The sequence below is a fragment of the Acipenser ruthenus genome, chromosome 20 (assembly GCF_902713425.1).
Source record: "Acipenser ruthenus chromosome 20, fAciRut3.2 maternal haplotype, whole genome shotgun sequence".
In the NCBI taxonomy this organism is placed as follows: Eukaryota; Metazoa; Chordata; class Actinopteri; order Acipenseriformes; family Acipenseridae; genus Acipenser; species Acipenser ruthenus.
Genome location: NC_081208.1, coordinates 9,075,399 through 9,099,926, shown reverse-complemented (window position 1 = coordinate 9,099,926; position 24,528 = coordinate 9,075,399). Strand labels below are relative to the sequence as shown.

Genomic DNA, 24,528 nt, shown 5'->3' with positions numbered 1-24,528 from the left:
TGAACTTTCCAGCGTATACAGGAAACACTAGTGCAGTATATCTATGTGGTGGAAAACATCAGTGTCTTATGGACTCGTGTCTGTAACCTGCATCCAAGCCATAGAGCTTACCCACAGAGCCGTAAATAATAAAAAAAAATGCTAACAGTTGCTGGATATGCCATATTGCTTGACACAACACTTATTGCCTCTGTATGGAGAAGCCGTTTTGCGCGTCATTTCTGCCTGCCAGATATGATTAATTTCTTTGTGTTTTTTGCAAGTAAACAGTCAGGAAACAGATGTTGAGTAATTATGTGGTCAATTAATTTCGCAAATGACTTGAACCCTTTGCAGAGCTTGCTTTGCTTTGCAGACGCGTGGCAGGTAAAGCTGGTGAGTGGTTTTATTTTTCTCTGTTGAGCTGGTGAATTGTGACAGCTTGTTTATTGATTTGCCACGAGGTCGGCATTAGAGACAACTCCAGCTTCAGGCTGAGAAATCACTCAGAATCTTTCCAAGTGTCCTGCCAGGGCAGCTCAGTTCAATTTGTCACATCGCGTCAGATCGTGCCAATGAAACATTTGCATGCTTTGGAAATCTTGTGCCCCACGGAGACCTGTGAAACTCTTTTATAGCCTTTTCATTCACAGTGATAGCAGAGTGACACCCAAGTGTCAGGGATGTGAACAGAATGCAATGGACAGAGGGTGCACACAAAGGAAGAGGTATAGTGTGAAACTCCCTTCAAATCCAGTCTTGGAAGAACCTGTGTCCATCTGAGATTCCAGAAAACTCTAGTGTGTGGGGTAGAAAATCAATACAGTACTTGTAATATAAAAATCCAATTGAAAGTTAGTATTTAAAAACATGATCACGGTTTTGCCTTCATTACCATTGGGAGTGCCAGAGTGAATGCAACACCCCCTTTGGAATCCCCAGTAAACAAGGGTGACTTTGCACAGCCAGAACGCAAACCTGACTGCATGACCCTGCACACCTCGCAGAGATGCTTTTACTAGGTGTGCCACTGGGTGATCCCCTAATTTTACAATGAATCTTAAAATTGGACTTTCCGTTCAATACTTTTTTCACTAGGTGTGTACTGATGGAAGCCAGTAAAGGAGAAACATGTTTGATCTTAGGTGTCATATCATTTTATATACAGACGTGCTCAAATTTGTTGGTACCCCTCCACAAAAAACGAAGAATGCACAATTTTCTCTGAAATAACTTGAAACTGACAAAAGTAATTGGCATCCACCATTGTTTATTCCATATTTAATAGAAATCAGACTTTGCTTTTGATTTTTTATTCAACATAATATTGTAAATAATAAAACAAATGAAAATGGCATGGACAAAAATGATGGGACCGCTAACCTAATATTTTGTTGCACAACCTTTAGAGGCAATCACTGCAATCAAACGTTTTCTGTAGCTCTCAATGAGACTTCTGCATCTGTTAACAGGTAGGTTGGCCCACTCTTCCTGAGCAAACTGCTCCAGCTGTCTCAGGTTTGATGGGTGCCTTCTCCAGACTGCAAGTTTCAGCTCTTTCCATAGATGTTCGATAGGATTCAGATCAGGACTCATGGAAGGCCACTTCAGAATAGTCCAATGTTTTGTTCTTATCCATTCTTGGGTGCTTTTAGCTGTGTGTTTTGGGTCATTATCCTGTTGGAGGACCCATGACCTGCGACTGAGACAGAGCTTTCTGACACTGGGCAGTACGTTTCGCTCCAGAATGCCTTGATAGTCTTGAGATTTCATTGTGCCCTGCACAGATTCAAGGCACCCTGTGCCAGGCGCAGCAAAGCAGCCCCAAAACATAACCGAGCCTCCTCCATGTTTCTCTGTAGGTATGGTGTTCTTTTCTTTGAAAGCTTAATTTTTTCGTCTGTGAACATAGAGCTGATGTGACTTGCCAAAAAGCTCCAGTTTTGACTCATCTGTCCAAAGGACATTCTCCCAGAAGGATTATGGCTTGTCAATATGCATTTTAGCAAATTCCAGTCTGGCTTTTTTATGTTTTTCTGTCAAAAGTGGAGTCCTCCTGGGTCTTCTTCCATGGAGCCCACTTTCGCTCAAAAAGCGACAGATGGTGCGATCAGAAACTGACGTACCTTCACCTTGGAGTTCAGCTTGTATCTCTTTGGCAGTTATCCTTGGTTCTTTTTCTACCATTCGCGCTATCCTTCTGTTCAATCTGGGGTCGATTTTCCTCTTGCGGCCGCGCCCAAGGAGGTTGGCTACAGTTCCATGGACCTTAAACTTCTTAATAATATTTGCAACTGTTGTCACAGCAACATCAAGCTGCTTGGAGATGGTCTTGTAGCCTTTACCTTTACCATGCTTGTCTATTATTTTCTTTCTGATCTCCTCAGACAACTCTCTCCTTTGCTTTCTCTGGTCCATGTTCAGTGTGGTGCACACAATGATACCAAACAGCACAGTGACTACTTTTCTCCATTTAAATAGGCTGAATGACTGATTACAAGATTGGAGACATGTGTGATACTAATTAAAGAAACTAATTAGTTTGAAATATCACTATAATCCAATTATTTATTATCTTTTCTAAGAGGTACCAACAAATGTGTCCAGGCCATTTTAGAATATCTTTGTAGAATAAGCAATAATTCATCTCTTTTCACAGCTTCTTTGCTTTATTCTATGACATACCAAAGGCATGCAAGTATACATGACAAAATAGCTTTTAATTTAATCACTTTTCAGGAGGAATGAAGCATTATTTCAATGAGCTGTAAGGGTACCAACAAATTTGAGCACGTCTGTATGTTAAAAAACATTCCCAGTCTGATAGCTTTAGGTTTTGCGTGTGCTTAATATCTTTTAAGCAGTTTTATTTTATGGTCAAACCCCAAATCACAAACCTCCATGACCAATTCTTCACTTATTTAATGGTCTTTCCAAACGCATTTCTCACTTTCTAAATGTTTCTGGCACAGGGAGTATAATTCCAAACCCAGGCATTAAGCAACACAGCGATAGAACAAATATGGAACATAATAATATTGCAACGTAGAGGGGTGGAAATTGGAAAACTGCGCTAAGCTCTGAAAACAGTGATATGAAGCTTGTTTTAGCCATCAAAGATATTGAGTTGATTTGGTTTCTGTGTGTCTAATGGAAAGTACAGTTTATTCTCTCCATGTAAGGTTTTTACTCAATAATAGAGAGCATAAGTATTGTATAAATGAACTACTGCACAATTTATGGGGGGGGGGGGGGGGGGCGCTGACACTTAATAAAAACCCAGGGAAAGATTAATATTACCAAATTAACCCTTGAACCCAATTTGACCTGCCCTTAGCAGGACAAGCCAGTAGCCACTGGGAGGGGGCCAGACCAAGAATATTATTTATAAATTTGAACTTCACCCCAACATGTTTGATGCCAGGATCTTTGAAATAGAGGATGGTGGCTTGTTTGGTCAACAAAATGGAGAAGAGACAAGAATACAATTGCAAGATATTTTATTACACAGCCAGTTAGTCACATACAAACAGTTATTAATCATTAATATAACTTACAATCAGATTAACTGCAGTTATAAAAATCTAAATGCAAAAGTTTGGGGCTTCCAACAGGCAAGACATACACGGCAGCACACAGCCAATACCAGCATTGAAAGAAATAATCACATTAGTCAAAGCTCATGGGGGGACCAAGTTCACAGGCACAAAAATAATAATAATAATTCTCACTGCATATAATTAGTAACTACCTTAGTAAATACACCAATAAATAATCTTACATATTGTATACTAATACATATATGTAAGGCTTTTAATTTTTGTATAATTAACAGCACTGAAATAATCTAATCTATACAATTGGAAAGACTTAATAAATAACCTATACTGCATTGTTTGTTTTCTCAATGTAAAACACGGTGTATTATAATATCCTCCAAAGTGACTGGCCTAAATGACAGCTAGCATGCTGTGGCATAGATTCCACAAGATGCCACAAGCCATCCTGGGGTCTGTTCAAATAATCTAACAGTTGCAGATCTACATTCTGTTGCTGTAAAATCCTTGGTGTAGTTTTGTCTTTAATAGTAATTAAGAGGGTCAGGTTTGATCAGTAAATATGCAGGCGGTTCAGTTTGTAGATCTGCCAGTGATAATTGAACAGACCCCTCTGGGATAGTGGGTGCTCTTCACAATATGTTGTACACTTGAAGGGTTGATCAGTCATGACTAGTCTTTCCTGGTGGTTTTCTCTGTGGCCGTTGTAGGAATACCCGGGAAACTGCCTTGATAAAGCAGTGACTGCATCAGGGAGCACGATCGTGACTCTTGTGAAGTCATGGAGATCCTTCGGCTAACCCCATTATTGTTGCTGAATAGTTGACACATGATCACAGACATTTGCGTGCAGGGAATTTTCAAATTTGACTTACATTGTCTATTTTTTTGGCCAGTCAGTATAGCCCATGCTTACCTACACAAACACACACCTATACACGTGTTGCTAGGTACAGAACACACCGTGCACAATGATGAGATAAGCCTGGCAAAGCCTGGTAAAAGTTGGGCAAAGGATGAGACACATCCGACATAGCCTAGGAGAGGCCCAGCATAGCTTGCAACACATCTTACTCGGGTCAGATATATGTAAATCATACATCATCTGATACTCTCAATAACCTGTGCTGCATGTTTTGTATTGTTGGATTATTTTACCTTCCATACTAATGGGTTGTAGCCCTCTTTATAGTCCACAGTTGGTACTAGTGCTATGACATCATCATTTTAAACAGTTAGAGTGTGCACTCTAACTGATAGAGTAGCTGTATAAGGTGATCTCATGAAAGACCTTATTAAACAGACACCAAGAAAGTATACTGTATATTGGTGTAAAACTGAAAGTGACTGTGGAATATTACAGCTTAAAGTACAATCTTATCCAGCCCTTAGCTTCACTCATTAAAGCTGAATCTTGAAGTTGTTTAAATTACAGTTTTTATACACCTTTAAATCATCCTCACAACATTAATAGGCTGCTTTATTGAGTGCAAAACATTGAAGATGTTATAGAACTGAAAAAAGTGCATCTAGCAATGTAGGGAATGTAATAAATCATCTGGGAGCGCAGCAACTTCTCCACTAATTTACTGTTTTTGTTATTATAACAGGCCCTTCTCAGGAAAGCAGAATGGCAAAGACATTTGCATTTATTGGTTATTTGTGATCTAACATTCATATTAAAGGGGCCTTTGTTGGCCTCCTAAACCATGTTTTTCTCCCTTTGTAAGAACTTTTCATTGTACTGCATCTTAATCTTGGATTTATTTTATTTGTAGACATTTCATAGTTTGTGTGTCTTTTTCCTCAATCCCTGAACCACACTGGGCTCAGGCTGTCCTCAGCATGACTATAAATAGCTGGGAGTCAAACTAGCTAGCGTATACACGGATGACCCATTCTGGCTAACAAGAAGTAATTAGAACATGCACGGTTTAATTATCTTGATAGCTCACAAACCATTCTAAAGAGCATGTAGGTATTTATCTAGCGGAGGAACTACTACATTTAATTTCATTTTAATTAATTACATTCACCATCATTTTCTAGGTCTTTATAAATCCAGAAACGTGCAGCTATTTTGCTTCCCATTTGCAGGACAGTACAGCACGTAATTACTGTATTAATACATAAGAAGATTTATGAACGATTTATGAACGAGAGGAGATGCATTCCAAACCCTCAGCACTCTCTAAGTGTGTTTACACTCACAGCCTGAGCCGCCTTGGATTTAAAGATTCTTATCATTTGGGGCCCCTGTTTACACTTGTGCCGGGCTCTAAGCTGTTTCTGGACCGGTATGCTTGCACATAGGCTATGTGGATTTTAAAATATATATATAAATATTTTAACTAAAGAAAATGTTGATATTTAAAAAAACAGCCATATCCATTCAGCACTTGCCGACGTTTACCATTAGCCCACAGCGGTGAAACACTGTTGTTCAGTAAATGGCAGAGATGGGCAGTTCTTTACATTTTGTAATTGAGAGGTATCTTTACAAGCTTGTTATAATCAAGCTTTCCATTTGCTTCCCCACCATCTAGTTGCTGACAGCGATGATTTGCCATGTTTCCACCCTGTTCTTTATGTTGGATAAATGCTTATGTATTTCCTGGGATGCTAGAAACATGTTGCTCACTCCTCTAAGCTTTACTGTATGTCATCTGCAGATTTTCCAAGCTTGCTAATTATCCCCTGATCTAAGTCATCAATGTAAATAAGAAACACCAGGGGTCCAAGTACTGATCCGGGCAGCACCACACTGTGTAATGATTATTTTGGCATACGTGTATATAATCCAAGCAATGATTACAATAGAATTAAACAGTATTTCACATGTCATAACGAGTCCATATGTTTCCTGTAATTTTGAAAAGCATTCCCCACACCCAGTATATGAATTCTGTCAGTAGATACAGAATATTCTCCTTTCTTTCAAATAAACCTCCTCCCACCCTCTTTGTTCCCTTCCTGGAGTGAGCAGATTCCAGATGGAAAGGGAGCCATGCTGGTAGGAGAACTGGCACATTATCATTCACTAAATCAAATCATTCCATAAATAGAATGGAAATTAATACATGTGATTGGAGATTACGAAAACTCTGCACAATTTAAATGAAGAACATTTTATTTATTGATACATTTCTGATTTCTGGCCATGCCAATATGGCAATTGGACACCTGGTTAATTATGTATGTGAGATAAGGTAAAACTGAAAGAAACAAAGTTAAGTCTACGAACGTGTTGGCTTGTGCATTCTGCAGTGTGCTGATTAAACTGTATGTGGGGTATTATTATAGCAGTGAAGCATGACAGAACCCCTCTGTGAGAGCTATGTGTGAACAGAACCCTTCATTGTGATCAGTGTGATTATAGTGAGGGAGCAGGAGTGGGGTAGAGGTGTGAAAGAAAAAGAAACAAAATAGATGGACATGGAAGGACATTAGATTAGGTAAGGAAGATCTTTTGCTAAAGTCTTGTGATTTTGTAAATTCCTTAAGGATGATCTGCCAATTTACAAAACTTAATTTAAAATAAGAACTGTCCTATATTCTGAACCAGATTCCCTGAAGAAATGCATGCTGTGCGAGTTTCAGCAATACAGTACACAGAATGGCACTTTTCATAGTTCATGCTCTGTAAATATAGTACCAGTACAATAAAGGCTCCAGTGTTGTGTTAGAATTTTTCTACAGAAAACAACAGAGCCCATTATAAGTTACAATCATATTTACATTTCTTTGTTGTTTTTTCTTCTCCAAAGATAAATGTTTGTATTCCTTATTCCAGATCATAAACAATAAAAAATCATAACCTGAGTAAGCATGTAAGAATATCGTGCAAATTGGTTTGCATTAACTCGAGTCTACTGTGCTTTTATTTTCCAGGTGACAATTATTATTATTATTATTATTATTATTATTATTATTATTATTATTATTATTATTATTATTATTATTTCTTTCTTTCTTTCTTTCTTTCTTTCTTTCTTTCTTTCTTTCTTTCTTTCTTTCTTTCTTAGCAGACGCCCTTACCTAGGGCGACTTACAGTTGTATACAAAAAATACATATCAAGAATTACAGTACAATTAAGAGCAAGATACAAAATACAATGACTTGAGTCCTAATAAAAGCAAAAAACAAAACACAGTACAATTTGATATAGGGGCAGTTCAAGCGCAGGTAACAGTGTTGATAGTTACATCAGGGTTAGATATGAGTGCAAGTGAAATACAAACTACTACAGATTGGGTAAAGTGCAGGATTAAATACAGTAAAATAGAGAGTAGATAAGTGCAAGTTAAAGTGCATTAAGGGCAGAGTGCTATATTGTCCAGAGGAATGGAGATAGAGAGATCAGAGGAGGGGGAAGATGAGGAGGGAAAGAAAAGGAGGTCAGATTTAGAGAGGTTGAGTTTGAGGTGATGCGAGTGCATCCAGGAGGAAATAGCAGACAGACAGGTAGAGATACGGGAGGGGATGGTGAGGTCAGAGGGGGGGAAGGAGAGGAAGATCTGAGCATCATCAGCATAGAAATGGTATGAGAAACCATAGGATGCGATGAGGGGGCCCAGGGAGCGGGTGTAGAGAGAGAACAGGAGAGAGAGGGTGAGGTCTAGAGGTTGAGCCGCGCCAGGTTACCTGGTAGGTGCAGTCGGAGAGGTAGGAGGAGAACCAGGCCAGAGCAGTGCCAGAGATTCCCAGGTCAGCGAGATAGGATAGGAGAATAGAGTGATCGACAGTGTCAAAGGCAGCAGAGAGAACAAGGAGAATTAGGACAGAGGAGAGAGAGGCAGCACAGAGTTTAGCGAGTTAGTGACAGACAGGAGAGCAGTTTCAGTGGCGTGAGCAGAGGGGAAACCAGATTGGAGAGGGTCAAGCAGAGAGTGGTTAGACAGGAAAGCAGAGAGCTGGCGGTGTACTGCCCGCTCGAGGGTTTTAGAGAGGAAGGGTAAGAGGGAGACAAGATGGTAGTTCTGGAGGGAGGTGGGGTCGAGGGTAGGTTTTTTGAGGAGGGAGGTGACAGAAGCTTTGTGTCTTGAATTGAAACCTGCTGGTAAGAAGCAGGTCAAGCAAGGGGCAGCACAAACATCATTTCTAAAAGAAGTGACGCACTTTGGAATACAAATAAAAACAGCATCTTTCTTGAATTAGTAACACCAAGAAACTGCTTCAACACAACAAGTGTATGAAGACATGTTATTGCCAGGAGCTAGATTCCTTGCTTTTTCTGGAATTAAATAATCTTAAAAATACATCGTTTGATAGCAGGGAGACAGAGTTCTGTATTTTAGCACAGTGCTGGAAAGAAGCCTAGATTTGATAGAAGAATAAAGAACACACACTCCCCATTTCTAAACTATGGAAATACCCAATACATCCTCATTAGTACACTTTCATTGTTCAAGGACATATTTAATTTGCCTGATAAAGATTTAAGGTAGAGGTCATGTCTTGTAATAGTCTCTGAGATCACAATTATTAAAATCTGCTTTAAAAAACGTCCCTGGGGTCTTCATCCTAGCTGGAGACCTCAGTGCTGGGAGAGAAGTCAGGGCAATACAGTGGAGGGAAGGCCTTGAGATCTAAACACTTTCTCTTTCAATTAGGGGAGTTTTAACTAATTAATTCAGAAGAGGCAGACTCTTTGGAGCATGTATAGCGTTTTTAAACAAACAGACAGAAGCATTTTAATGAAATCATTAAAGATATGTGAAGATTAACTAAGAAATTGATTGCGAGTGCTTGTCAGTATTGATTGCAGACTGCTAGATGTTCACTGAAAGTTGTTTGTTTTTTTCCTCTCGTGAGTGTTAAAAATAAAGCAAATATTAAATCAGTAACATGACTGGTGAATGTCAGCAGCCTGATACCCACAAATGGAAATTCCTTAAAGAACAAGGGTGATACAATTAGAATTGCTGACCTCATTTGCACAGCGCTGAAACCAGAATCCAGAATCCTAGTGTTGGAGGTCTAGTCTTGCATCTCTCTGCAGACCTCTGTAGATCTGTACTGAAAAGTGCTCTTGACCTCTGCCTGCAGGACATTAGCAGAGGGATCATGCACATAAAACAATTGTATTTATATGTAAACCTGCTACTGCCACTGAGGTAGTGGAGGAGAATGACACAAGCACTCTGTTGTCTGAAATGATGTATGTTTTCGTTGCGTAAAACACAACGCAGTCGTGTTTTCTAACTTGATATTTATCCTACTATGCTGGTGAAATTCTGTTAAAAATTTGATTCATCTATGTTTGAAAATTGTCATTTATGTAGGAATTTATCAAATAAGCAGCAATGTAATTGGGCAATAAAGAATAACCCCTAGTATAAAGCTACTTTTACAGTCATGACAGTTTATCTTAATTAAATATACTGATGCACATATTTTCTCCATGTTACATATCTTTTTTTTTTTGTACAACATAAAAACACCACAACAAAAAAGGGAGGGGGTATGTTGAGTGGTACACAGCCATATTTAAACAATTGTCCTCAAGCACAAAAATCCAAAAGATGCTGGAGATGTTTCTGCAGATCCACACAGGCAGTGCCTCCACCAAAGGAGAAGCAGAAAGGCAGAACAACCCTTTAAAATGTGCAGTTGGTGATTGGTGGTACAGTTGAGAATATTCACACACCTCATACAGCCTATTGGTCAGTAATGTGACCTAGTGAGAGGCTGAGGAATGCATTTCTGATTCTCATTGGCTCACTGTGCTGTCAATCAGCCAAGCAGCAACAGCTCCCTGTAGTGTTCAACCTTCCATATACTTTTCAACTCAAGGGGGCGTCAGTTTTCCTGAATTTCTTACCCTAAACCTGAAACTAAAGTTGAACCTGATTCCAAATTCTACAAATGCTCACATCTCCAGACATCGTTTGTCTACAGAAAAGAGCTTACAAATCAGCAAACACTGTTTCAAATGGCATCCAAATATCATTTTCAAAGTACCATTACTAGATGCAAATTTCAAACTGGTATCATTTTTGTACACTGGTGAAAAGCATTTGGTTTGAAATACTGCTGCAATGTTGTGCTCATGTGCACAGTTAGGCACCTCATTGACACTTATTCTAGGCAGCCCGCTGTGTTGTAATCTGTTTCAGACAAGCGCCTTACACCTGAAATTTGCATTGAGAAACTGGGACTTGTCAAAGTGAAAAGAGCTGGCAGATGGAAGATTGACCCACCACAACATATGGTTAATGAATCCAGGGGCTCCCAGCCCAATGCCATGTGTGCTCAAGTCACAGTGCCACCACTACATAATGGAGTAGTAGTGAGGATTGCACATGACTGAGCTAAATAAATAAGGCTAAGTAGGTTAGCCTCTTACCACAGTATTATACATGACTGTAGAGACACCAAGCCTAAGCTTAGTTAAAATTCCTAATTTTACAAGCCTTTGAATATGTCAGTTCAACAGCAAAGGTGAGTGATTATTATCCCCTCTCTAAATTCACAGTTTTCAGTTGTGGCAACTCTCGTGATAAATACAGTGTATATTGGTGAGATCTGGCTTGAATCTGGATAAATCTCTGGGCTAGTTATATGGCAGCACGTTTAAGAACTGCTGTGTGTAATGGCTTAGCATCTCAGTTCATTTTATTGAATGGAAAGACAAGGGCTGGACACAATGCTAACTTCATGGTTCTTAGATGAATGTCTTACCATTCAACTAAAAAACGAGCACTGTAGTCGAGAGGCATGTATGTGTCTTAAGCTGATGCTAACAATATAATGTGATCTTTTGAATTTGATATAGCTGATCTAAGCTGAAAGTTACCTGTTTAGTTTAGTCTCTTTCTATTTTCTGAGTTTTACATTTATATGAAAGGCAGAGGCAGTGACTTGAGTTTGCACAGATGATCCTGTTATTCTCTTTTTGTGGCTGAATATGTTTATTTTAAATCTAGTTATTTTTACCTTTAGCGTTGTTACGGCCCATATGGTTTGTTGTCCTGTTGTTTTTTCATGCCTGTTCTTGACAGATGCTTGTTTTTGCTGTCAGTCGATTCTGCAAGGATTGAAAATAGAATTTAGACCTGCTGAGATGCTAATAGCATCATATAGAAAAAATGGAGGATATGTTCAGTGTTTACTACATTCTTTTACTCAACAATAACAACATTAGAATCAGACAACGTTGGGGTTTCCTGAGCACACTGAAGATTTTTCTTCCTTAGGGGGAAATAGGGACCATATTTTCAAAGTGTTTCCTCCATTCTCTAATTAATTCCTATTTTTTAAAGGAGAAAAAATCATCTTAAAGTTATAATATGAGAAACAAACATTGCTTCAGAGATCTTGGATTATTTTTAGTTCTAGTTTTGTAAAATTAACAGGCGGTTTACCTCCTTAAAATAAAATATAGCCCTATGAGTTGAAGACAGGTTGAAACTTTTTAAAAATGTGTTCCAGTCTCTTGTAACCTGCTTGTATTTGTTATGGGTACACCACAGTAAATCTGCTTTGTTTTAGCAGTTTGTAAAGAGTGACAGTGCTAAGCCTTATTGGCCCCTGGAATGGGACAGTCACTATATGATCCCCATACTTCCAAGGGTATGCTTTTCAGCAGTTAAAGAAAAACCCCATTTACTAGACTTACTAGTTACGTGAACAGTAGATCAAGGGTTCATAGGTACAATAAAGGGTGGATTAGTACATTGGGGGGTGAAGTCAGCTCACATGTTTACCTTTTATTTTGTAACTTGTTTACCTTATTTTGTACCAGATCTTTGTATCGTTTTTTTATGCTTTTATTTTACAACAAATCACATTTATAAGTAAAGAGGCAGCACAGTTCTCATTATAATGAATATGAACATTATTTCATTTTTAACAGAAATATTGACAGTAAAATAAACTAAAGGGAATAATACATTTAAGGATTTTCAACAACAAAAGAAACAACCTAAGTACTGTATTATGTCCATCATGCTTTCTGATTAGTTCTAATGTTATACAATGAAGAATAAAAAGCCTTCAAATCTAAATAAAAACCAGTCAATGTTAGGCTTAAATTTAAGGAATTTTGCTCTCATTTTCTAGTAAACAGAACAGATCAACAATCCATTTAATTATTTTTTCTAATTGGCTGTTTTTGCACATGCAGATGTTTTGCTCAGATATATTTAATGTTCCACAACAATTAATATTTAACACTAAATGAATTCTAATGAACAGGCACCGTTTTTGACTGAATCAGTTATAAGGTTTATTTTACTAGGTTTAACTAAATTCAATAATAAGAAACTACACATGTCATTAATACATCATCATACTGTGTGGTTAATCATGAAAGCTTCATGCAAAAACGTTTAAGAATATTGAGAGAATCAAACCACATTGCATATAGATATTTGGTAACAGAAGCAGGTTAGTGTGGTGACTAATAAACAGGTAATTATTCCTGTCGTATGTTATTGTGGTGCTAGCTGTCACTTCATCATCGCAGTGTGTGTTGGCATTATCTGTTGGCACTTTTCTCCCACTTGTGAAAGGAAAGACATCTCAATTAATCATTAAGTCTTTTTATCTAACATCATTTTAATTACACAGCAGCACTAAAACTCATTTTGCGAGCCGCTGTTTTACCAGTGTGTCTGGGGCAGACTGAATCCAGCTTACTGAGATGAAAGGCAGGCTGCAGGGAAGCTCGTGGAGAATCATCCCACAGGGATCAGCAGATGAAGCAGAATGAGGTCTTACAAAGTGCAACTCGCCTCAAACAAGTTTGTATTAATTGAAGAAAGAATTCACAGAGTTAATTGCTCAGCACTCAGTGCTGGGTTTCAGCACTCTCTTATCAAACCTCTTTAATGAGAACAAAAGCAGGGCAGCTGTTTTGGTCTATCTAAGACTGCTCAGCCTGTACATCAACAATCACTGTATTAAAGAGTATTATTATTATTATTTGTTTATTTAGCAGACGCCTTTATCCAGCTTTATCCAAGGTGACTGGGGTGTGTGAACTATGCATCAGCTGCAGAGTCACTTACAACAGCACCTCACCCAAAAGACGGAGCACAAGGAGGTTAAGTGACTTGCTCAAGGTCACACAGTGAGTGAGTCAGTGAGTGAGCTGGGATTTGAACCGGGGACCTCCTGGTTACAAGCCCTTTTCTTTAACTGCCGTTTTCAGGATGTCACTTTCACCCCTTTATCAGTTTTGAGGATGTCATTAATTACTGCATTCTGAACTGTGCTTTATTTGCCGTTCCATTATTGAGTAATAACATACAGTAATGGCTAACCTCCATAGAAAACAATGGGTTGTATAATATTCTATATAGTATACTATGGTGTTATTGATAGGGTAGTGCTTGTTATACAAGAGAATTTTAAAGTACATTTTCTTACTTGTTTATAATATTTGGAAATTGTGTGCCTGCTGAACCCCTGATAATTTACTTGCTGTTTGGGCCGCATGGCATTTCAATCACAGGTATTCTAAATACAGTTTCCCTGATAAAGTAACAACTGAAACTCAAAGCCCAGTGTCTGCTGTGCCCAAAGAGCTGACTTCCATTCACAGAGCACACATACTTTTTATGTTATACAACTTAGTCAATTCCCTGAGACGGCTGTTTACTCAGAATAAGTAGCAGCGCTTGGTTACCGAGGAGATATTAACACCTGATCAGCATTAGTAAACAAGATCTGGTCAAGTGGAATCATTCCAGGTGAGGCTGCTCAATTCCTTCAATTCTTCATTATGGATATTAAAGTTTACAGCTCCTTTAGTCTGTGGGCTTGTTAGAAAGGTGTTGTGAATTCAGTGGCGGCTGGCCCAGCATAGTACAAAGGTGGTGGGTCTGAAACTTTAGTAACAAAACTGACATGTGCTGTGATCGATCTGAACCAGGGCACATGAGCTGTTTCTAATTAAATTGTGATACGTGTTTCATCCAGGGCTGCAGTATAACTACATGGCTATAATTACACGCTTAGCAATACAATTGCATGGCTGAGGGTAGAGGTCGGCACGGGTACCCAGAAACCCGGGTACCCGTCAGGTTTTAAATTACCCAACCCTACCCGGGTCTCTTTTTACTACCCGGGTATCGATTTATTAATTAGAGAACTTAAAGAAAATGTAGAAAATATGACAATGCAGTTGTAAGCGCGAGTCTCTGGCCGGCATAATAAAGACAATGTTGAAATAAGCTTTGCATTCAGCCTTTTCTTAACTGACAGGATATCAGTGTTTTACAGAAAAGATCAATGTTTTACAGTTATTGCGCAGATATAGAGGAGGCTGTGTGGTCCAGCGGTTAAAGAAAAGGGCTTGTAACCAGGAGGTCCCTGGTTCAAATCCCACCTCAGTCACTGACTCATTGTGTGACCCTGAGCAAGTCACTTAACCTCCTTGTGCTCCGTCTTTCAGGTGAGACGTAATTGTAAGTGACTCTGCAGCTGATGCACAGTTCACACACCCTAGTCTCTGTAAGTCGCCTTGGTTAAAGACGTCTGCTAAATAAACAATTAATAATATAGTTTCTTACCAAAAAGATCAAATAAGTAGCCTTTATATAAAAATAAATAAGCAAATAAATAACATAAAAATAAAATAATGTGGACCACATTAAGTAAGTGTGCTTCCTCCTTTCAAACAAATATTTCCTTGGCAGAGTTTGCAAATTCCGTTTTCTCCTGCTTGGTAAAGAAATTCCACCCAATGCTTTGCTTGGATGCCATTGTTATGAATTCATAAGACAGAATTTAGTGATCAGGAACGGCACTTTACTCTCAATACCAAACAGACGCACATGTCCCACTAACTCTTTTGCGACTGCCGTCAAAACCCAGCTGGCTCAATTTACAGTAGCTATTGCGACAGTCCATAACGTAATAGCAGTGCTGTACTACTGCATTAGTTTAAAACTGAACATAACAGCCATGTTAACAACAAACAACAGCTGAATATAGCCAATATATGTCGCAAAGAATTAATAACTGTATTTAAACGGATATGTTTATTATTATTATTATTATTATTATTATTATTATTATTATTATTATTATTATTATTATTATTTCGATGTTTCCAGTACTGAAACAGGTTACAAAAGTCTACAGATCTGAAGGGCCTAAATGTATGTGTACTATATAGTATTTAAATATGTATTATGCACTTAAAACAATAATATATGTTATTTTATTTTTTTATCATTACCCGTATAAGATGGTTCCAGATTTTCTACCCGTGCCGACCTCTAGTTGAGGGTATTTATACATGGTTTATGTTGGGTTTGTGTTGTTGCTGTGCCCCAATGGGAAGAAATGATCTTGTATAAATTGTAAGACAACACAACGTCCCCATTGAGATCAGTGATACAGGACTGGAGACCGTTTCCAAAGAAGCAATGCATGTTGGCACTTCAGTGTAGCAATCCTCAAAAACCCTCACTGAATACCTGTATTGAATACCTGGTTGACATGTACATGAGAATACATATTCCTTTTTGTGTCTCTGTTTGAATACAAGAGAACAGCGCATGTGGAACTGGAGGACTATCCCAACACACCCCATGTGCACCTTGTTCATGGAGTTGAGATACAGTAATTGGGAGTCAGATACATTCTGGTTGTATTAACTCATTTCAAGTGCTGCTGAGTCTTTTATCCAGCTGTTGAAGTGCCAAAGGGTACACACTGTGCGATCTGATGGGGGGGGTGTATCATGTTCCATTTATTGTGGTTACACTCTGTGTAGTTATCAATGAGGTTATGTGCAACAATGCAAATACTTGTCATGAGTGCATTTTAACATTATTTTAGCTGTAAGCGTAGGTAGTTTTTGTTATTGCCTTTTTACACCATATCCATAAAAATAATAATAACTGCATTTATCCTGCATGATGGCAGATTTGGCAAATGTGTGATTCCTAAAGATTTTTTAGCAGTTGATTCGGTTTAAATAAATAACTTAGTGAGTATCTTAACAGTTAAAATTGTGTACTACAGATGTATCAAGCCTTGCAATGATGTTTTGTTGTTTGTCTATTTTATCCCCCCCACTGGAAATCTGGCAAATCGCACCCTGGGTACAGATGACAAAGGCAGTTCATACATCATGCACAGATCCAGACTGTACATTACACATGTTGTCAAGTGAAACTGAACTTTTTCAGCCACCCTGAGATGCCATTACCTCATATTATATCATTTGTTTTAGATAACAACACAAAAAGAAAAAAAAAAACAATTCTAGTTCAGTTCATATGTAATTCCACTCAGAACATTGAAGTTCTTGTTGCTGCCCGTGCATGTTGTGATGGATCTCCTCCTAGCGGCTGATAAGTGAATAATACTGACATCAGCATAAGACACCTACAGTGCTTACCTCTCGATTTACAGAGCTTGCACTTTGAACTATAGGGTTTGCAGATCCACCCCTTTCCTTTCCATTCAATCAATGGGACGTGTAAAATGCTTAAAATGGTCAGTGGAACTTAGAAAGATACTCCAAATCTAATTATCTGTATACTGGGGTACCATGTAGAATAACGGTATGCAAAAGGCATTGGTATAGCAAGCTACATGAAACACATTCCAAACTATCAACAGAAACAAAATGTGTGCATTACTTTTGAGAAGTGTACAAAGTGGGTCTCCATTTTTGCTGTTACACAACTTATCCAACAGAGAACACGACTGCAGTCATTTCTATTAGAAGACATAGAGCCTATATGTAGAGCAGATTGTTTTAAAATGTCTATTTATTATAATAAGACGTAAATCCCTGAATCTGGAGTTTCAATAGATTGTGATACGGTTTGTTTTCTCTTCTGTCTCCAGTGGGATGCAATTAATGAAATGGACGAGTACTTCAGCCCCATCCACACTTACCAAGTGTGCAACGTCATGACTCCCAACCAGAACAACTGGCTCCGAACCAACTGGATCCAGCGAGATGGAGCCCGACGCATTTACATTGAGATCAGATTCACCCTGCGAGACTGCAATAGCATGCCAGGAGTCCTGGGCACCTGCAAGGAGACTTTCAACCTCTACTATTATGAAACTGACCGGGACATCGGCACCAACATTTGGGACAATCAGTTCATTAAAATAGACACTATTGCGGCAGATGAAAGCTTCACTAGCGTGGATCTGGGGGTGCGGCGGTTGAGGTTAAACACAGAAGTCCGGGGCGTGGGTCCGTTGGGCAAGCGGGGTTTTTACTTAGCATTCCAGGATATCGGGGCCTGCATTGCCATCGTGTCGGTGAGGGTTTATTACAAGAGGTGCTCGGCCATGGTGCGGAACCTGGCCATGTTCACCGACGTGGTGACGGGAGCCGACTCCTCCTCCTTGGTGGAGGTGAGGGGGCAGTGTGTGGATCATGCTGAGGAGAGAGACACTCCCAAGATGTACTGCAGCGCCGAGGGGGAGTGGCTGGTCCCGATCGGGAGGTGCAGCTGCAGTGCAGGCTTTGAGGAGCACAGAGATTCCTGCGTGGGTAAGGTGCAAAGAGTTTATATATTGCAAGAAGGGGGGATTTAGTGGCTGTATGTTCTATAAGATTTAGTGGAATCATTTGGGATCCTTCAAGACCCAACTTGACAAGATTGAGAACTAGGTTCCAATCATGCACTGATCGACTGAATGGCCTCCTCTCCTACGTACATTTTCTTGTCTTCTGTTCTTTTTTATGCAATCATCAAACTGCTTTGCATCAGTGTTAAAATGGCAGAAGTACAGAAAATACACACTCCTCTGCACTCTTGAAGCATTAACAAAAGCAGCAGGAATAGGACTCTAAGAATAGAGTGAGAACCATTCAGTTTCAGAGTTTTTACTGCACTGTATCCCTCGTCAAACTAAAACCAAAGACAGAAAGTAAAAACAACAGGTTTTATACAAACATGGAAAGATCTCCTAAATCCACTCAGCGTTTTAAGCTTTTCAAAATTGCGGAAGTGTGCAGTACCCACGTGACAAGCAGATTGCCTGATTTACCCATTATAATTACATTCGAGTCAAATCAGTAGTAGATTGTTGCTGTGGCTACAACCGTGTTTTAATCCTACAAACCTGTTTTTTCCAATACTAGCAATAGCTGTATTATAAGTATAAACCATGAATTATTAACCTGAATGAGGGTGTTCTGGTTGCAGGAAATAAGGTAAGTGATTTAGTTCTGAATGTTTGCAAGGTTTTCCCTTGTCAGTGGAATATTAAATGATTATACCCACTGGCTATTAAAAGCCTCATCAGATTGACATTGTGATTTAATACTTAGTCTCCGTACCCTGTAGAGTGCATCAGATAAGCCAGTCTGTCAAATTCTGACAAATCATTAATCTGGCAGATTTGATAGTTGTCAATCAGGACAACTGACAGCTGGAGGTGGAAATAACACATTCAAATCAGATGGAAAAAATACACATATTAAACATATGGCTGTAAATATACTGTATGTGGAAAGCACCTGACATGGCATGGAGACATGGCAGAAGGTGCTAAACTATCTGGGTTTGCCTTGACTTATAGGGCTCCCTGTGTGTCTCATAGCACAGGCCAGAGTGCACACATACAGTCTGTTTTAATGGCACTATTAAATAATGAACTGATTAATGCCTGCTTTGAGATTAAACTAATGAATTGGAATTCAGGATACAGGTGGAACAAAACCAGGAGGGCTCCAGACCTCAAGCACAGGACCACTGGACCAGTGCTCTGATCACTGTGCTGCAGTAACCTGCATAATAAAGTGGCGTCTTTGATTCCTGACAACATAGAAATATTGTAGGGAAAAGCACTTCCCTTAGAACTGTTGAAGCAACCTACATATGCAGACTAAAAGTAAAGTAACATTTATTTATTATGACTGCTTGACGCAAACTCACCGGCTATACTTGTATTTTCCGAGTAGAATTTGTGGAAAAAAAGTGATTCTGCAATGGTGACAACCAAAACTAGTGTCACATAAAATAGCCTTCCAGTTTTGGGGTAAAATGAAGAGCTAACACTCCACCCAGTCGTTCTGCATTGACACTAGTTGGGTCATTTTTTGGGACACCACTGCCCTTTAGTTTGTCGTTATCTACTCAGGGGTGGAATACCTTACATTTCGGGTTAGGGGTAAAATGGTCAATAAATGCCCCGTCAGTAGTCAATCATTATTCTTAGAAAATATACAGTACTGTATCAATTTACCAATATATTTAGCAACTAAACACTTTGGGGTGGAATGGGCAGCAAATGCACCACCTCCCAGCACCAGAAACCAGAATATGTTTTTATTTTTGGCAGTACAGACCATATTTTCCTTTGATGGTCAAATACCACATGTCATATAATGCAAATTCAGAGTTTAACATTACTTCCACTGATGGTAAGTTTCCTCGCTGTCTACAGGAAAAGCCAGATGAAAGAATGTCTCTGCTTGTGACTATGTTGGTGTGACTGTTTAATTGTTTTTCAATGCAATGTCTCACATCAGATGTTTCAGTGATAAACAGATTGATTAAACAGCGTTTCAGATTAATGCATTGGTAGGCTAGTCTGAAACAACACATTTTGGGGTTCTGGATTGGTTTAACCTGGGGAAGATTTCACACTCCCTGCATAGAGACAGGCCTGTGCTCAGTTCAGCTTGTTACATGAAGCAAGTTTGATTATTCCAGGGAGACTGGGGAAAATATAAGGTAAAGTCCACAGTAGTCTTTGTACAACATAAACTTGTATAAGTACATCCATTTGTGGTAGATTTCTACTGTAGATCTGGTGACAGAGTGAATAGGTGACATCATAGACTTAATTAACAGAGATGTAAGAACACTCCAAGATGCAAGACGGGGAATAAACAACTCAAGTTCTTAGAGACCTTTAATAATAGGGAAGCAGGGTGGAGTAGTGGTTAGGGCTCTGGACTCTTGACCGGAGGGTCGTGGGTTCTATCCCAGGTGGGGGACACTGCTCCTGTACCCTTGAGCAAGGTACTTTACCTAGATTGCTCCAGTAAAAACCCAGCTGTATAAATGGGTAATTGTATGTAAAAAATAATGTAATTGCATGTAAGAATAATGTATCTTGTAACCATTTTAAGTCGCCATGGATAAGGGTGTCTGTTAAGAAATAAATAATAAGAAGAATAGCAAGAGTCAAGAACTTCAGTTGTCTGATTGTAGGTTATCTCCTTTCAGAAAATAGGAGTTCACTAAAGACTGCTTTTAAAACACAGTCCTGATATTACAATCAAAGGTCTTATCTGAGAAAAGAAACCACTTTCAAAAAGAGACTGCTTCAAAATGCTCATACAGTCTCTCTTAAAATCAAATTATCTCGACATGAGCAAGCTCTGGGTGCTTTAATTCAATTCAAAGAGGCACAGCTTTGATATGTGTTGCAGATTCACGCTTTATTAAAAGGGTTAGACAGTTTGGCACATAATCTAACCTCCCAGTCAATTGAGAGGGCACAATCGCTATTAAAAATGACATTTGAAACCTGCATTTACCTTGGGTACCTCTCAGCTGAAAAATATAAATCGTCCTGACAAGTTTAATAAAAAAATGATATTACAAGAAATAAAAGTAACTTTTTTTTCAAATGTATTTTTCACTGGTAGTGGTTGCTTTTAGGTTATGTGGACAACGTCAATGAATCAGTCAAGCAAGTAGTCCGTGAAGCTCTGTTGCTTTGTTGTTCAAACAAGTTGTGAAGGCTTTCTCAGTGATAAACCATAATGTATATGTTTTTGAAGAAATCGTTCATGCAAAAAAAAAAAAAAACTTTAATAATTTTTTATTTTTATTTTTATTTATTTTTTACCAAAAGTGGATAGGTATTTGGAGTGTAGATCTGCATAGCTCTCTGTTACAATGATGTCACAAAGTGGGTGAAGATGCAACACTATTATAAACAAAACATGGCCAAAAGATGTTTTCTAGTTATGGATTTATTATTAAGAAAGCACTAATGATGTAAAAAATCTAGTATTCTATTAATGCTTAATTATCTTTGTAAATGCAGATGATTTGTGCAGTTTAGAGCTATTGATATTAAGTAAACATGTATACAGTTTGATTTGTAATCCATATACTGTTACCAGGGAAAAAAGTTTGCCTACATTCTCTATTATTATTATTATTTGTTTATTTAGCAGACGCCTTTATCCAAGGTGACTTACAGAGACTAAGGTGTGTGAACTATGCATCAGCTGCAGAGTCACTTACAATTACGTCTCACCCGAAAGACGGAGCACAAGGAGGTTAAGTGACTTGCTCAGGATCACACAATGAGTCAGTGGCTGAGGTGGGATTTAAACCGGGGACCTCCTGGTTACAAGCCCTTTTCTTTAACCACTGGACCACACAGAATTCTCTGATTCAATACAGGTAAAAGCGAGGTAACCACCTTTTCATTCCATGTAGTCAACACGGTATCAATGCTGAGATGGAATTGGTAATAGAACTTGATCACTTTGCTTTTACTGTGTTTGAGTTTGCGTGTGATGAGATACTGGAAGGAAAGCATCAACAGCATTGTGTGTGGATTTACACATCCTCATTCCTCACCCATCAGGAGAGATTTATTACCATAGCTGTGGTGTCAGAATGGAAAATTAGCCGCTTTAATTGTCACCCCGACACTAGCAGGGTTTCAGCTGTGGGCATGGGCGTCATTTTTCATTTTCCACCTTCAGACGGGAGATATAAATCACTCAATAGAAAATGTGTTTTTTATATATAGAAAAAAAGTCTCTTAAATCTAATCTGTAGTTTATTCTATAAATTAATGTCCTTTTGTGTGTCCTTCATTTTTATGTGCAAGCAACACAATAGTATACTGCTGTTAACATATGATAGAGAATGCATCTCCTGTGAACAAGATGCTAATCTGAAATATATGTAAAATGGCTTTTCATTGTATTAGAATAAAATGGCTTTTTTTCTCTTGGAGTTATGTTTTCTGAGAGAAAATGTTATATTTGAAATCCAAGCCAGGTGCAGACAGTCCCTCAAATTAATAAATGATTAGTTTTGTGCGTAATCCTAAAGAGAAAAGATTATCTAAAGGATTATGAACCATATTTTTAAAGCATTTACTCCAGTGTAATTAATTCCTATTTTTTGAAAGATAAAAATTCAACACCAGTGTACAAAACTGAGAAACAAACAACTTGAGAGTGTCATGTTAATGCATGATAAACATGAACATCTCAGGTTGAACACAATTACTATAATGAATCATCTCCCTCTCAATTAAGATCTTAGAATGTTCATTCTTGGCTTTGCATATAGAAGCATTTTGCTGGGTCTTACAAGTGTTTATAATGCACAACCGAGCTTAGAAATGTTCTTATTGGTGATGCAAAATGCAGATCACTAAATATAATACACACTATAAATTTCCTTGCATAATATGAATGAGGAGTCCAGTCCGGGTGGCAGGAATTAACAAGTCCAGATGCCCTAATGTCTGCATAAGAAACGCATAAGAAACACCAACCTTCCTTTAAGATTTTCTTTGACATACATTAGTTGCTTAAATGATTTCCACTATCTTAATAGAAATGTACTGTTTATATTATATTACTGTTTGCAAAACTAACCTGAAACTTGCTAACCCTTGGGTGCTCGTAGAAGGTGGGTACCCTAGCGGGTATAAGAAGTACTGAGCGCACAAGGTCATGCTAGGTTCAAACCCAGCTCATCCACTGCTTCTCTGTTTAACTGTAAACTGGTCATTTTACCTCCTTTTAAACTCTAAAGTAAATATTACAGTGCGACCCCGTTGATCATTGATTAGTTAAACGGTACTGTAGGTCTGGGCCTCCGAAGGCTTTACTCACAGGCATGGCAGCCTGGTCTCCTAGCTAAGTTTCATAAGCCCCCAAGAAATCTAGTAGCCTCACAAGATCTCAGCTCTGCAGATGCAGAAGGGGGATTTGACATGCTTCACATGTTTCCTTTAATAATGCTTCCCAATAATAAGTATAGATACCCCAGACTAAGCTCTGTAAAGAGTTTCTGTTGCAGTGAGATCAAATGAATCGGACAATAGGTGGCTTAGTGAAGAATGGGATTTAGCGCTTTTCACCTCCAGTTTGCCAACTGGTATAAACTGCTAGTGACAAAAAAGTCGTTCCAAACTAATTTCAAATAGGGGTGTGGGTGGAAATGTGAAAGGACGGGGACCAAGGAGGACCACTATAGGCTGCCTGGTTTCATTTTTTTTGGCTTTGGAAATCTGTCTTTTCATTATCTAGGGATTGTAGTGTGCTAATTAAAGTATGTACTCCTAGATAAAATACTTCACCTATGTATCGTTTCAATCGTTTCCTAAAGTTAACTTCCTAGTCTATCGTGTACCCACACTACCCATATGAGAGATGGATTTTTTTAAAGCATTTACTGATTCCAGGTATAGAAAACATCTTCAGCAGAATAGTGGTGACATTGGGATTTACATGTTCCACATAATTAGATGTACCTGTAAAGCCAGTATGTCATTTTAAGTCCAGATATGTCAAAGTCTTATGCATTGAGCGTGAGACTCACTCATTAGCATACTATCTCATGCTCACACGCATTTCTAAGATTATTTCACACATTTTGAGTAAATGTTAGCGGTGTTAATTAATTGCAGTTAAATCCGTGATTAACAACAAAGTTGAATAAGACGTTAATGTTTGTAACTCGGGTCAATGTCAGATCCGGTTTGCCTGTATAAGGTACCCGTAGCCCTTTTTGAGTAAATATATAAAGATTTAAAATATTTTTTCTCAGGGGCTGCAAGAGACAACAGTAATCTGGGGCCTCAGGCACGGGACTTACAGCATGGAAAGCCTCTTTCCAAGCCTGTGTACTGTGGTAACCATGGAGACTACAGGCATTCTATACATGCGCAAGAGGAGAGAGGAGGCTACGCAGGTTTTTTTTGTGTGTGTGTGTGTGAACACTTGACCCTCAAAAAAAAGTAGGAGCTTGCCCAACTTGATCTTAAGTTAGCGGGTAATATGAG

General features: G+C 38.6%; 1 protein-coding gene across 1 annotated transcript in view; it reads left to right on the top strand.

The window, feature by feature from the left end:
* Positions 1–24,528, top strand: part of LOC117432354 (ephrin type-A receptor 8) — a 153,056-nt gene that overhangs the window by 49,898 nt on the left and 78,630 nt on the right. Inside the window, exon 3 of the mRNA XM_058993450.1 lies at positions 17,353–18,016. Coding sequence (XP_058849433.1) covers positions 17,353–18,016 — 664 coding nt within the window. The remainder of the gene's footprint in view (positions 1–17,352; positions 18,017–24,528) is intronic.